At 37.0% G+C, this 16,285-nt stretch overlaps 1 protein-coding gene across 3 annotated transcripts in view; it reads left to right on the forward strand.

The window, feature by feature from the left end:
* Nucleotides 1-16,285, forward strand: part of LOC141997418 (serine/threonine-protein phosphatase 4 regulatory subunit 1-like) — a 39,337-nt gene that overhangs the window by 2,974 nt on the left and 20,078 nt on the right. For 2 of the 3 annotated variants that reach the window (XM_074969782.1, XM_074969781.1), the window contains exons 3-8: nucleotides 7,485-7,617; nucleotides 8,778-8,884; nucleotides 11,189-11,331; nucleotides 11,862-12,008; nucleotides 14,588-14,695; nucleotides 15,443-15,508. In XM_074969782.1, coding sequence (XP_074825883.1) covers nucleotides 7,520-7,617; nucleotides 8,778-8,884; nucleotides 11,189-11,331; nucleotides 11,862-12,008; nucleotides 14,588-14,695; nucleotides 15,443-15,508 — 669 coding nt within the window. In that variant the 5' untranslated portion in view covers nucleotides 7,485-7,519. Of the gene's footprint in view, nucleotides 1-7,484; nucleotides 7,618-8,777; nucleotides 8,885-11,188; nucleotides 11,332-11,861; nucleotides 12,009-14,587; nucleotides 14,696-15,442; nucleotides 15,509-16,285 lie in introns of those variants that run through there. The other variant, XM_074969784.1, reaches the window with a different exon arrangement.

Genomic DNA, 16,285 nt, shown 5'->3' on the forward strand with positions numbered 1-16,285 from the left:
CTCAAAGCCCAGTACATCCCACCTTAAAGTTCCATTAATAACAAGGGGAGCCAAAGTAGCTGGATCTGCAGTTTAAACCCATTAGTAGAGTTGAAAATCTGTTCTATTTTGCTTTTCTCTGCCACAATTAAAATAAATAAATAAATAAACCCCCTTATAATCCAACCAGAAAATAGTCTGTCTGTGTCTTGCCAACTAATTCTTCCCCCTTCGATTGGAAAAAGTGAAAGATGCCTGTCTGCCAGCTGAACTCTTCTGTTTTCAGTGCAAGCACAGTACAAGCAACAGTCCAAACCTCCCATGGTGTCCTGCCAATGTGCCTGGACTGACTTGGAGGGTACCATCTCCAGGGGTGAAAGGGCAGTTCATTCTCCATGGCCAGTGAGTCCTTGGCTTCTTTGCCAAGGCTATCAGCAGAAGTGTCATTTGTCCTGGTAACTTGACTAAAATAGTTTTATGATTGTAAGCCAACCTTCTGGCTTGGGGGATGAAGCTCAAGTTTGCCTCATCTGAGGATTTTTGTTTTTTATCATTTTGCAGTTTTGAATCTAGAATGGTGATCCAATAATGGAAAAAGTGTGCTTTGCATATGTCTATTTAATCATATCTATATGTACCACTATCAGTTTCACATTGAAATAGACCTAATGCAACATGTTGATTTATCACTACTATGGCATGGACAGACAGAGAAAAATGTCTGACTTGAAGTATTGTTAATGACACCTGTTTGCATTTTTAATTCAACATCAAGTTCAAAACTAGAGTATGAACTGCTCCTAGTTGGTGTGAAAGAGCACCTAGAATTAAGATGCAAAATCTGAGAACTCAGTGTGTGGTCTTGATAGTTTGTTGTTTTTATTTACAGAAGGTCTCAGAAGCCCCAATCTATATCAGTTGTGCTAGGTGCAATTGTGCTAGGTGCTGCAATTAGTCTCAAAGGGCATGTCTACACTGCAATTGGGAGCTTGCTTCACACTGCAGGTAGATGGGAGCTATGTTTGAGCTAATAGCAATGTGGGCATGGTAGAACGGGTGGCAGCTTGGGCTAGCCTAGCCACCTGGGTGCAAACCTGCCCAACCTTCTTGGCATGTACTTGGATGGCTAGCTTGAGCCACTGCCCGTTCCATGTGACCACACTGCTATTTATAGCTCAGTGGCTCGAACAGAGCTAGCACGTATCTCTCTACCTGCATTGAGAAGCGTGCTCCCAGTTGCAGTGTGGACATACCCTAAGGAAAAGGTTATGGAGCATTTTAAGCAACTCATTGCAGTAAATCACTAAAACTAGATCTATGGTGTCTGAAGGAAAGAAAGCATTAAATAGTGGAGATATTGGTGAGGAGATGTAATGTGCTACAACTAATTTTTATTAAAACAATCAAACAAAAAGAGCCAGAAGAGATCCTGGGAATTATGGAATGGGAAATCTCCCCTAAATTCCAGGGGAGCTGATTGAGAAACTAATTGTGGATAGTGTGTTACTGCACTTGAATAAATATTAACTGAGGGTCAAACCAATACTGACTTTGTAAGATACTTTTTCATTCCCCACTGTGAAAGCTGTCAAACCTGTATACAATTCTTTAAGAAGATTAATAAAATAATAAATGAAGCTGATTCTATAGGGTTTTATTTAAAAACTCCTTTTGTAAGACTGAAGAAAATACTGGTTAAGAAATGAAGTTTAATGGTGGATTTAAAAACTGAGTAGGTGAGAAAAATGTAGGGAATGACTGTTCTTTGCTCTTTTGAGAGATTAATAGTTCTGCAGGGGTGGGTATTGGTATTAATATATTTATTAGTGATTGGGTGGGGAAAATGGGCAATGAGATGGTGGTATTTGCTGATGTCATTGAATTGTTTGGATATGGCAGGATATGAGATTTAAGTACCTTTGGGACGGTCACATGATATATTAAATTCAACTTCTCTGGTGCACATTGGCTACACTAGTTAAATTTCCTATACACTGATGGATTCTGAACTTGTCCACTTGATCTTCTAAGTGGGAAAATATGCTAGGCCTCTCAGTGGATAGTTGAATGGAACTGTGAGCCCTGTGTGTGTCAGCAATGGTGAAAGCCTATTGGGTGCATTAGAAATAATAGTTCATGATTTTCTGTATTTTCTTTTAAACATGCTTACAATATATCCAGAGTAATGTGTGCACTTTTGGTTTCCTCACTTTAGGAAAGAGAGTTGAGATTAAAATGGTCCAGAGAAGGTCAGTGAAGATGGTTAGAGTTATGGTGGAATTTATTTGGTATGAGTTGAGAGGCTGCTAAAACTAGGATTATTTAACTCTTTACATTCTGTATGTAACAAAAGCATTGTGTTCTGTAGCTGCTCTTCAGGGCCCGGATCGTGCAAGCACTTAAGCATGTGCTTAACTTTAGTAATTTGAGTAATCAGTGCAACTACTCAAGTTAGTAAAGTGAAGTATGTGCATACATATTTACAAGCTAGTGCAGTAAACTTTAGAACATAGAACCATGGTTGGTTGGTTTGTTTGTTTGTTGCAATCAGAGTTACAGGGAATTCTACTGCAATAGTCAATATTATGAAGGTTATAGTGGCAACTGGTCAGTTCCTTCATTTTAATGTGGTTTTCTAATACGAGAACAAAGGGGTACTTGATAAAATTAATGGCTGATAAATTTAGTATGAATTAAAATAAATATTACTTCACATGACATGTTAGTTTAAAGAATTCACTGCTGTAGAAATATGTTCAATATGTCTGGATTTTAAAAAGAACAACCTTTATTATCAATAGTATTTCTCATTATAGCAGGTCAGACAAGAGTAATCAAATCTCATGCTTCAGTATGTAAACTGATTGCTGCAGAGTCAGGAAGGAGCTCCAAGCACCTTCCACACAGGGCATAACTTACTCAGAGCTTTTAGTGATGGCATCAGGGTTTGGCTACTGTTAGTTAGGATATTAGACATGATGGAGCACTAGTCTTATTGAGAATGGCATATCTTATGATCTTAAATTGATCTGATGTTTGCTACACTAATCTGGAAAGTGTGTTTCACCACTTTCAATCCTTCTTTGGTCTGAGTAATGTGTTTTTTGATACAAATCGCAAACCTATTAAAGGATACTTATCTGTAGGCTGGTATTGCTTCTAAAATAATTAGTAATGCCACCTGCAAGAAGCAGTAATGGCTAGTTAAGTGGAAGTACATTTTAGTTTCCAGGTTATAGGTCACCTGTGCACAGTAGTATATCTCTGTGTTGCTATACTGCCCCCTCAAATGCCATATCTGTAAAAGATAGTTGTGAAGTAGTTCGATGATTTAAATATCAACAGAAAAAATACTCAGACCCTTATTTAAAAAAAACCCACAAACCCAATAAATATTAGCATGCCTAATTTGCGTGTACAGTTATGTGGCTGTGGGTGCGTTTGTGGTAGCTGAATGTGCACAAGTAAAATTGGGCCTTCACGTTAATCCCAGTTTTCTTCTGCTTTGCTTTGTGTGCATGATTCAGCCCTTACTCAGTCTCTTGTTCGAATATTTTCCTGTGAAACTTCATATTGCAGTAGAAGAGGCCAACTAGCTTTCTATTTTTTTTAAGAGACTATGATATCAAATTCTGTCATCAGCTGTGTGTGCACCATTCCCTTTGAAGTAAATTAGCTGTGTGCCTATCTAAAGGCAGAATTTGACCCTACATATGAAGGACATCCTGTGTCTGAAACCAACTTTTTTGTTGTTTTAAATTTAGTTTTATCTCTTGGCAGGAAGTCTGCAGTATGCTCCAAGAGCCCTAATTTATAATGATGATACTAGAGGGGCATGGGCCCCTTTCTGTAGTACGCAAATGTTCTCCAATATTACTGATGGATACCTCTCTGTGAGGTTGGGGAAAAAAGACACCCTTCCCTAGGATGCATATTGTGGGGGAATGGGGGTGGGGTGGGGAGAGAGAGAGTAAAAAGCAAGTTTGGCATTTCGCAGTGACTTCACATTTTGTTGTTATTTCATATTACTCTGAAAATAGCTATCTACATAGTTTTAACATTTGCTGATTGATACTCCAAATAATATACCCATCCATATCAGTCTAGTATTTATATACACTGCAGTATCACTCTAACACTGTCATTGGTAGTAGCGAATTTTAATGTGGTTCAGAGCCAAAGTTTGTTATATCAAGGCACATGTTAAGAAGGTCTTTGGGGAAAGTGTTGACCTTATTAAACCTAATGCTGTAATAAATGAAGGATGAGAACCAGAAGTGAAGGTGTTTATCCTTATTAAATGCAAGCATTTGAACCCTGTGAAGAGTGTTGTATCCAATAGCTTGGAGAGTGTAAATGACAGTGTAGATATAATTTTTTTAATGTACTGGCAAATCCAAATTTGAATATGAATAGACAGATATAACAAATATTTAATGAATATAAAGCAGTCTTGTGCAATTTGTAACATCCCATTTGGAGGAATTTTAATTATTGGCATGTCAGCTATTGGGAAAGTACTCTTCTTAAACAAAATACTTTAAGATAAAGCTTTACTTCTTCAAAGCACTTTACATAAATCAGTTAATTTTCACAATGTCCCAGTGAGGCAGATTAAGTATTATTCTTCCCATTTTACAGAGCAGGAAACTGAGAAGTGATAAAAGATCCTTTCTGGCTCACTTTGAAGTATGTTGCAGAAGTTCCATTGATTTCACTTGGAGTAGGACTGGGTCAAATGTGAATATCCCACCCCAAAGTCCATTGATGGAGTCTGTCGGAGCCAGGAGATGCTAGATCACAATCCATTAGACTATGCATGCATCAATTTAAAATTAAAGCATAACAGAATATACCTAATCAATAAGTGCAGTAAATAACTGATTACTTGATATTTTTATTGTGTTGTCTTAAGAGCTGCTTAATTTTATATATGCAACAGTAACATTTATCATTTCTTTTTCTTTGAAAGCTTCCACTAGTTTGAGAGACTTCCTTAGATGTATAGTGAGGAATTCTGGTGCAACCAATACCAATGTTGTAATTATGATCACAGTAATTACGTAATTATACTATATATGTGGGCTCTGTGTACAGTTTCTGCACCTATTGACATCATTTTACTAAGATTTAAAGTTCAAGGGACAAAATAGAAGGTATAGCTGAATGGAGGTCATCTTTATTATACTATATGCAGCTTAGTTTGCTGTTAAAGTTTATTTCTTTAAGGACAGAGGTTAGAAATATCTTATCCAGTGGATCAAATTATATCTATTATTTATGCGTGGTCTCTAATGTTTACAGGACTAGAAACCAGTGACAACAGATGTGGTGGAGGGCAAATACTGGCAGAGTACTGTTTGGGTAACAACATTGTTAGGAGTCTGAAATCACAAGAAAATCCCACTTGCATGGAGATGTTTATGTATCTTCAGAGGAAAACTCCCAAATGTGCCCACATAGTAGGGGAAAATTACTAGTACTTATTACAGAAATTCTGATCCACCCTGCATTGCCTGCCTGAAAATAAAATGAGAAACAAGGTGGGTGAGGTAATATCTTTTATTGGACCAACTTCTGTTGGTGAGAGAGACAAGAAGTTGATCCAGTAAAAGATATTACTTCACCCACCTTGTGTCTCTGATATCGTGGGACAGTCATGGCTACAACAACACTGCATACAACAATGAAAATAAATGGTAACTTTCCCACTCTATCATTATACTAGCCACTCCTATGTGATTTGCTTAAAATTATCCAAATTAGTGTTTCAACCCCTTGCATGCAAAAAGTGTTAAGCTTCAAAAAATCACAAGATTAACTTTATAATCACGAGGGTTTTTTTTAAATGAATCTTGGGTTTTGTATTTGCCTTCTGTGTTTGAGCCTTTACCGTTTGTTTTCAAGCTTTTCTCTACAATCACAAGGGCTAGAAACTTTTTTAAAATGAAAGATAAGATTTTCATGTAACTAATTGCATGATTCCAGGAGCTATGTCTTCAAGAATTACACTACATATCACACGGTTCACAATAAATTTGCAGAACTCTCTCCTTCCCCCCCAGCCCCTGGATAGCTGATTTTTGGCTTGGGCGCTAGAGTCAAATCAGCAGTATTTTTATAGAAGTGGGATATACACCCCAGATAAAATTCTTTCTTCCAAGAAGACCAAAACAGTTTGCTAGGTTCTTGTGATATGTGTATCCCTAAAATGTCAACACTTGGTCAAAATTTAAACAAATATTCATTTTTTTCAAGACAAAATCAGGGTGTTTTTTTTTTCTTTTTTCTGAAATGTGTTTAAGAAAAAAAGCCATTATAAAACCTAATATTCATATAAATATCTTCAAGGCTTAAAGAAAAATGAAAAGTATTTTTGTTTGAATGTAAACATTCACTTACAGGGTTTGGGATGTAAACTCTGTAGTACTGAGCATGAGAATCTGAAAGTGAAACTGAATAGTCTTCACTGCTGAAGCTGAGGGGCAAAATGTAAGCAAACAGCAGAAACTGAAAAGTAAGATTATTTTTTCATTTTTAATAATCTAAGGAATTATTAGCAACAGGTAAAGACAAGTTTCTTAGATATTATCTGACAGTACTTACTGAATAGCACTCAGGAATGCACACAAATATTGAGAGCTTTAAGGCAGCGCTATTTCCAAAAAACATAAAAAGCTTATAGAAATTGATTCTGGATTTAATTGTCCGTGTAATCACAATCACATTTTTGGTGAATCGCTGTTTCAAAAAGATGATTATGTAACTTGAGTCTTTGGGTGTGTCTACACAAAAGAGCTTTTTGCTGGCATAGCTACTCCAGCAAAGTCCCCTAGTGGATATTCAACATATACCAGCAAAAGCAGTTCTGTGGGTGTAGTTACACCACCTCCCTGAATGACATTGTGTTCAAAAGCACTCTTCTCTTTGTATCTTTGAGTATACACCTGGGATTTTGCTAACGTAGCTATGTTGGTTGGGTGTGTATGATTTTCCCCCACTCCTAGCTGACATAGCTATTTTGGCAAAACTTTACAGCATAGAGTAAGCCTTAAAAGGGAACTTCACTTACATGAAGGAGTTTTGCATTTTCCAAATACAAACCAGACAGGGCTGAGGCTTTCAAACCATCGACAGAAGTTTGATGCACAGCTCTCATTAATTGCAGTGGGAAATGTGTCTAGGTGGCTTTGGAAATCTCAATCTATATTACGTATAAGGGACAAATCATGACTTTTGCAGTCATTGTTAAAATTCCCATTTACTTCAATCAGACTGACTTCCCTTATGGATTCATCCTTAAAGCTTAGTTGTTGAAGTACATGGGGGTGTGGTCACTGACCTCTCTAAGTGAAGAGTTGGATTCTATCTGAGCAGTTCTCGGCACTGTACTGATAGTTGGCGCTGTTATGCAGAATATTTCTAAAAGGGATGCTGCCAAGGAGATGTATTTAATGCTGTGATTTCTTCTCTTACTGACATGTTTTTTGTTTTTGTTTTTAAAGTTGGGTTTGAAGACTATGGACCAGATTGTGATAGCATGAGGATAACTGCATTCTTGGACATTCCGGGACAGGATAACTTGACTCCGCTTGCTCGTTTGGAAAAATATGCTTTTAGTGAGAATATATTTAATCGGTAAGGACATGACAATTAGACTAATATTCTTAAAGGTGAGGCTAGAAATTTCTGCATTGTTACTTTATTCCCCATAGTTTTCTAGTCATGATGTTAATTTTTTTTTATTTTATTCTGAATCTTATTATGGATTTTAAATGAAGAATAAAATATTATGATACTATACCTCTTGTCCATTTTTTAAATGCATATTTGTTTTGGTTTTTATTGCAGTAGAAACAGGATTATTGCTGTACATAATTTCTACAAGGGCCCAATTTTCAGTTTTGGTCACCTTAATAGGACATCTAAATCCCACAGTTCTACACTTGGTTTGGGATGTAGCCATACTGCATACCTGTTCTGTATGCCTGAACATTTAAAAAGAAGATTGGCCATCCTTTTAAGGTGCAGAATGCTGCACTTAAGAGGGAAAAATTAAATGTACAAATACAAATTGGGGAATAACTGTCTAGAGGGAAGCATTGCTGAAAAGGATCTGGGGGTGATAGTGGACCACAGAGTGAATGTGAGCCAACAATATGATGCATTTGCAAAAAAGCGAATACCATCCTGGGGTATATGTATGACCACAAGAGGCAATTGTCCTACTCTACTTGACACTGGTGGCCTCAGCTCGAGTATTGTATCCAGTTTTGGGCACCACACCTGAAGAAAGATGTGATCAAATTGGAGAGAGTCCAGAAGAGAGCAACAGAAATGCTGAAAGATTTAGAAAACCTGACCGATGAGGACAGGCTAAAGCAAACTGGGTACATTTAGAGAAAAGAAGACTGAAGGAGGACCTGAGAAGTTTCAAATACGTTAAGGCTATTACAAAGAGGACGGTAATCAATTGTTCTCCCAGTATAGGTAGTTAGATCTATTAGGAAAAACTTGCTAACTATAAGATAGTTAAGTGATGAAATAGGTTTCCAAGGGAAGTTGTGCAATCCTCATCATTGGTGATTTTTAAGAACAGGTTAGACAAATGCCTGTCAGGGATAGTCTATAAATATTGGCCTGCCTCAGTGCAGGGGACTGGACTAGATGACCTTTTGAAATCCCTTCGAGCCCTGCATTTTTATGATATTCTCCCCTGCCCCTTCCCCTCTCTTCCCCCCCCCCCCCCCCAGCTGTCAGCAGGATGTTAAAGTGCACATTATGTTGTCCCTTCGCAGACAGATTATTGCCAGAGGTCTACTTGATGTCTTTCGAGATTTCAGTAATAATGAAGAAGATTTCTTGACGGTAATGGAGATAGTGGTCAGACTGTCCGAAGATGCAGGTTTGAGATTCAATTTCTTAATTTTTTAAAACTTACTACTGCTTGGTTTGGATTGACAAATACTGTGTAAGGGTTTGTTGAGCAGGAGAGACAGGTCTATGTACCGTGAACACCTTGTGACCTACTTTTTATTCAGCTCTCCACTCTATCTTTGTGTATGTGATATATGCTCTCTTTGGAGAGGTGCAAGGTCTGTTAGTGACTGAAGGACATGGCTTCTGGCAGCAGTTCCACCATGCAACACTTAGCAGTCAGGTGTATCAATGAACTCTTAGTTTAGAAATATACACATTCTGGAGTATATCTTTGATCTGTCTGGCTCTTCAGAGGAGGAGGAAGAAGGAATGTAAATGTGTTAAAGCACAGGGTAGATTGAGCAAAACACACTTGTTTAATGTACCTTATGTATTTTATATGACACCCATTACCGTGGAGTCTGAATATCTCACAGTCTTTAATGTATTTATCCCATAACATCCCAGAGGTAAAAAGTGCTGTTTATCACCATCTTGCACGTGGGGAACTAAGACGTGGAGAAGCTAAGAGACTTGGCCAAGGTCACACAGGAAGGCTTGGAGACAGTGGGGACGTGAACCAAGGTTTCCCAAGTTGTAGTCCAGTGACCTAGCCACTGGACAATTCTTCTCTGGAAGTCGTTAACTGCTTTGCCATATGGGAGCCATAGCGATTGGAACACTAACTTCTGTGTGTTTGCTTACTGCTCTATGGGCTCTTTCTTAAAGTCAGCTCCTGACTTAAAAAATCAGAAGGCAAAGTCTGTACATAGAAAAAGTACAAACATAAAAACTTAAGCCAAAAATTTCAAATCTTCCGCCTAGTTAGTCACCAGGGCTAGGATTTTCAAAGGTACTAAGGGATTTAGGTACCCAGATCCCATTAAAATTCTCTGGGAGTTGGGTGCTTGACTCCCTTAGGTTCCTTTGAAAATCCTGCCCCTAAAACTATATTTTCATTTAAATTAGCGATGAGTACTTACAAATTCCACTGAATTCAGCAGGCGCAGCAGGTTTTCAGGACCTCTAAAAACCAGGCCACTTAATGCAGGTGCCTAAGAATAGATCTAGGTGCTTAACTTTAAGCACCCAGGATTGAAAAAAGTTATTTCCCAAAACATTTCTATACTTACTTAGAGTAGTTAGGGTAAAAATATATGTAACCCTCCCCCATAAGCCCACCCACACTTTGCTCTACTGTGTATATTATTGTGGGCAAGTTAACATGGATTGAAGAATTTAGTATTTGAATTTCCTGATGTTTGTGGGGGGTTGGTTTAACATATGCATTAACATACGGTTTTGGGAGTGTTTTTTGGTCACATATAATTTATGTATATTTAATATGACAACTTCTGTATGTGATTGCTTTCTTTGGGTTATCATGTGCTGAGTTGACGCCTGAACTAGTTAACTGTTTAAAGTTTCGTTTCTATGATATTTTTCTGCTTGTTTCTTTTAAACCTGTCTGTCTTAAAAACAATTGAAAAATGTTAATTGCAATGAGGGAGAAATAGCTTTTAAAATACATCTCTATCTTATCAGTAGTTACATGATTAATATGGCAAAGTTTAACTATTAATTAGTGATTGATTGCTTTCTCTATCGCTCTATGAGGGACTAAAAAATGTTGCCCCTAAGGTAGGAAAAAATGCATGCCTAAGGTAGGAAAATAAAGCACAGGTCCCCAACCTCTGGGATGTACGCTGTCTGGGACACTGGTGCAAAAATGCAGAAAACATCTAAGTACTTTTCTATATCCCAGTTGTGACTTTTAATGTTATTTTTATTATTAAACTACACCTGAGAATGTACAGGATGCTTTTCAAAAGATGAAAAAAATCCAATGAACCTTAGCAAAACACAGGAAAACGGTGTGAAAAATAACCCTTTTATATCCCTAACCTAATAACCTATATCCCTTTTCCTTTTGACTACTAGCTACTTCCACATGCATTGGCTCATAGATAAATGAGGTACTAGTACGCAGAAGCTGTAAGGAAATTAGTTATAATGCATGAAAAGGGCCAGATTCTCAAGAAAGATAGCTATCCATTTGTTTAAAAATATGGCTCTAAGTGTCTTGGGCTGATGGGAGGTTATATTTGAGACCGTTCGATTTCTCAGCTGACCTTTAAACACAGATATTCTAAATAGTGACATTTCAAAAAACAGGATTTCTTTTTTTTTTGCTTTTCATAGTTTCACAAGAGGAAATGCTACTTACTGAATGTATCTGGTTCTAACTTTAAACTTACTAAAGCCGTTTTGACTTTCTCTATGCTGTCAGAGCCTACTGTACGGACGGAACTGATGGAACAAATACCTCCCATTGCCATTTTTCTGCAAGAAAGTCGACCAAACTTCCCAACAGCATTTTCTGACTACCTTATGCCCATTGTAGTGAGATACCTCACAGACCCTAACAACCAGGTAGGAAATCTCAGACTGTAAAAGTTGTATAGTTAATTCAGTCTGGCATGTGGACTTTTCACAATAGGGAGGAGTTATACATTAATTTCTATTAGTAATAATAATACTTAGATCTTATATAGCACTTTGTACATAGATCTGAAAAGCACTTTACAAGGGACATCTGTATCATTCCCATTTTACAGATGGAGGAACTGAGACATAGAGACTGGAAATGACTTTCCTAAGGTCACCCAGCAGATCAATGATAGAGTCAGGAATAGAATCCAAGTCTCCTGAGTCCCAGTCCAGTGCTCCAACCAGTAGGCTAGTACCCAAAGTTGGGTTAAAAGTCCCCTTAAAATCCTCAAGTTTTTCTGTTTATTACTAAGAATATCTTAGTTTTATTAAAACTGATTAGCTTTTCACTGTTTCCTCGACTTTTTGCACTCCATTCAGTGAGAACAGATATTGACTTCACTTTTATGGTTCTCATAAAATACTGCGTTTACAGTGTGTTTTTTCTGATCTTTTCTTTTGCATGTTACTAGGTTAGAAAAGCAAGTCAGGAAGCACTGCTGATACTGCTAGAACAAGAACTCATTGCTCAAAATGATATTGAAAATAAGGTGTGTCCTGTTCTGTTGGACCTGTCTGCTCCAGACAGTGACGATGAGTACAAAGTGGAAGCAGTGAATGTAAGTGGCTGTGAAGAAGAATTTTTTTGTTTTAAAATTGTATCCCCTATTTGGACGCTTTTTTTTTTTTTTTTTAATTGGTGTATACATTGGTCCATGCAAGGATCTGGGAGATGAACTTCATATTCAAACTTTTAACTTGCTAATTAAGTAAACTAGTTAACTGGAAGGTTAGTTTTAATTCTGCCTGTACTGTCACTTACCTGTTTCTCAATTGTCCAGTTACAAGTGATCTTTCTGTAAAGGACTGACCAGTTTCCCAGCCCCTTTCCAGTGTCTCAATATGCATGTCTGCCTGTGAGATTTAAACAGACACACACACCCCCTAAAAAAACAAAACTAGTGAATGAAAATTACACTAACTTGAGTTCTGGAATTTGCTGTCTTTCAGTCTCGGCCAGTGCTGGTAAAACATTTCTAGATCAAGGAATGTGAGTTGATCAAAGTCCTCTTTTGTAAACCTTCTGGAATGGAATTAATTCCTGATATAATGAAAAAAAAACACCTTAGAATTATGATTAAAACAGAGATGCAAGATGGTATTGGCCATTATTTTGAGAAGTTAGAAACCAGTGTTAAAATCCTCTCTAAGCTTGGAATGCCAGCTTCAGATGTGGTAAGCCATTCAGGCTTGAACTTATGGGGTCATTAGTAACTTGTAGTATTGGGCCCCTTGGGGCCCCAAACTTTCATTATTGTCATCAACGCGCGTTGTGCCATTAACAACATCAAACAGCACAGCTTCAAAATTACCTATATCGAAATTATAATGCAGTTGGCTTAACTGTCTGTGATGGAATTACTAATAGTTTCCTTAAACAAAGGGATATTTTTTCTGTATATAATGTTCTTGGTATGTAATGCTCCAATAGGAACTCTGTTATAAACTTGTGCCCCTTCCTCTGACTGCAGCATCACTTAATCTACAGTCCCAGAGTAATGCTGACATCACAGTGTTAATGCACAAACAAGCAAGTAAGCAAGCAACAAAAGCTATGTTAATTACAAGTGCAATTAAATTCATAGGGAAAAATCAGTGTTCTCCATATTTGGGAAAAGATCAGAATCCGAGTTTATATTTTCAAAGTGCTAAAAGATTGTTAGAAACTGAGAGCAAATAAAATTAAAACACTTGGCAGCATCCCTTAAATTGTTGCAAAGGTCATAATTTCCCTCAGTGATCTCTTTCTGAAGTCTTCAGATTTCTGCCCTGGTTCTTGTTAACTTTATAGAGAGTATGAATGATGATTAAAGTCTTAGGTCTCAAGTGTCTTGATGAAAAAGCAGATTCTGTTCACTTACAAGAAATCAAATTTGGGTTCAGCAAGGACCTCTGACACTTGACCTCTAAAATAGCTTTACCAGCTAGATTCCCCTTCCTTGCCTGGGAGTTGGTTATTACTCAGACTTCCAGGGTGACATCTGAATACCAGATGTCTTTTTGAAGGATTGACAGTTCCATTTAAAAAGTGGGATTGTACGGTATTCTTCCTTAGTTTTTATTTGGCATTCTATCACAAAGATGGAATATTCTTGGGAGTGGTACTTGTTTTTATAGAGGTAGAAAGTATATCTTTTTTGAAAATATTAAAATGTAGAGTTCTATTCAGTCAATAATATTTGTATCAGTATGCGATCCTTGCTCTGTGGGACACTGACCTAATCAATGAAAAGGCATGTGGAAGCCAGTAAGCCCTCCCTCTCTCTCTAGTCACAAATTTGGGACTCCTCGTGCACTGCACTGAAAAGACAGCTGAAAGAGTGTATATGGCTAAAGTAATTAAATGCTACAGGTAACATAGTTTGTGGTGACCTTTGAAATTGACAACTTCACACAGAAGCTTGAATTAATGAGGGTTTTTTAAAGCTGTTAGTTTATAAACTAACAGCTAACTGAATCTGAATTCCATCGAGTTGTGCACTAGCTAACCTATATAACCATGTTGTCTTAATCATTGTTACCATTGTCCGTCCTTCCCTTTGTCTGTCCTGTGGTTGGACAAACTCACTTTTTTTTTTTTTTTTTTTTGGTCTTCAGTTTAGGCCCTGTTCCTGCAAAGAGCTGTGTACATGCTTAACTTTAAACACCCGAGTTGACTAATTGAAGCCAAGGAGACTACTTGCATTTTTAAAGTTAAGCATGTGCTGCAGTTTTTTCAGGATTGTGGGTTTTGGACAACATCTACCACAGGGGGGCTTCAATCCTGGTATGGTCCTCCAACACTGCTGTCACATATATTTAAATGTAATCCACACTATGAAATAGTTTGAGAATCCTTGGATTAAACCATATATAAATTGTTGATTTCTGTAACTCATACTACGCAATTTAAAAAAATAAAATCTCAATCTTCTAATACAGAAATGTTATGCATAATAGTATGGTGTCCGTGGATTTTGTAGTTTTAATAACTCCTGGCAAGCAAAAACAATGTCAATTTAACTCATACAATAGTTGTATTTTAAAGTAGTAGTTTGCCTTTTGCTTTCAGAACTATTCTTTTTAGAAAGAAAACTTGAAGTAAAAGTGCTTGGTGACTGTTACACTAATGTTTTCCCCCCTCCCTTCTGTGTTATAGATAATTTGTAAAATGGCTTCTATGCTGAGCAAAACTATTGTTGAACGTATGCTACTTCCCCGTTTCTGCGAGCTGTGTGGTGACGGGAAACTCTTCCAAGTCCGTAAGGTTAGTATGACTTGTTTCAAAACTGAAAGACTTCAAGTACATTCGACAGTATTTTTAACATCTACATCAAATTATCTTTAAGCAAAGTATTCATAGGAATATAATTTCAGACTTTAACAGTGCCTCCGATTTTCCTTTTTCAATGTAAAGGAATTTCCTTGTTTGTTTAAATTGTGTGTGTTTTCTTTAAATAATGCTCATGAATATGAGGTACCTACGCCCCTAGCTTGAGCCAAATATAGGCCTTGATTCAGCAAACCGTGTAAGCGTGTGCTTGAAATTAAGCCAGTCAGGGCCATAGTGAAGATAGTTTTGTCAATACACTTAAGTACTGACCTGCGCACGCTTTTTTTTTTCTTCTCCATTTTTGACAGCCTCTGCTCACATTTTTAAAATATTCAGGTGGCGAGCCCCTGCGGTCCATTCAGCGTCCATTGAAGTTGATGAGATTCCTCACTGATGCAGAGGTCCAACCTAGGGGTATCACTGATTTCAACGGTGCTGTGTATGTACCACAGGGGGCTGCCCTAATCAATCTCTTGTTCAGGACTGAGGCCTTAGCCTACTGACACATTTAAATTCTGTAAATACTATGTATTGTAAAAGACATGCAAACTATTGAATCCAAATTTGATTCTTAGGAGTGAACAATAAGGGGTAAAATTCTTGACTCTAGTCAGTAGCAAAACTCCCATTTCAGTGGGGCCAGGAGTTCACCCATAACTTTTATTGTTATGGTTTTTTTAGGTTTGTGCAGCTAGCTTTGGCGATATTTGTAATGCAGTTGGACAAGAAGCCACAGAGAGATTTTTGGTATGTAAAATTTAGAGATATACAAAAAGATTTGTATTTTGCTTGAGCTTCCATATCTGCTTTTACAACTGAAATGTTTTAACAAGGAAATTACTGATAGTAACATTTAGTTTTCTTTGAGACAAAAGAACAAACTTTTGGATAACTCTTTCTTAAATTTAAACCTGATTCACTGGTTTAGTTGCCATTGGTGGCAAAAGTTTGTTTTTTAAAAGAGACTTTTCAATTTATTTTTTAAGACACTGTTTATGCAATAAGGGAGGGTTCTTTTCAGTGAATTTATTAAATTATCAGGAAACAATCAACTTGAAATCTCAACAATGGTAAAAAATTGAGTTAAAATAATTTCATGATTTGTATCTATTCATGAGTGCTCTGGCAACTTTTGTAGTTTTATATTAAAGTTTATTATATTTTAAATGTTTATTTTCTTTCTCATCCTGATATTGTATAAAAGATGCACCCAAACAGTAGGCTTAACTTACAATATTCACTTTTCTTTAGGTGATAGTGAGTAGTTTTTAGGTGTCAGTGCAGGAGCTAGCTGTACTTATTGCAAGTGAGAGTCCTGATAAAACACCACAGTTGGTGCCTCTAATATTGTGTCTATATTGCTTTTAGTGAAAGGCAAGGAAAAATCAATTTTGATTTGAGTATGATTGCTGTACAGATATGTATAAAATAGCATTTTAACAGAAACACAGAGGTGTTTGCAAGAGTCTAATTAAAACAGATTACTTTCTTCTGCGAGTAGCTGGCTATTTTCCCTTTGCTAGA

Source organism: Natator depressus, chromosome 13, assembly GCF_965152275.1.
Source record: "Natator depressus isolate rNatDep1 chromosome 13, rNatDep2.hap1, whole genome shotgun sequence".
Taxonomy (NCBI): domain Eukaryota; kingdom Metazoa; phylum Chordata; order Testudines; family Cheloniidae; genus Natator; species Natator depressus.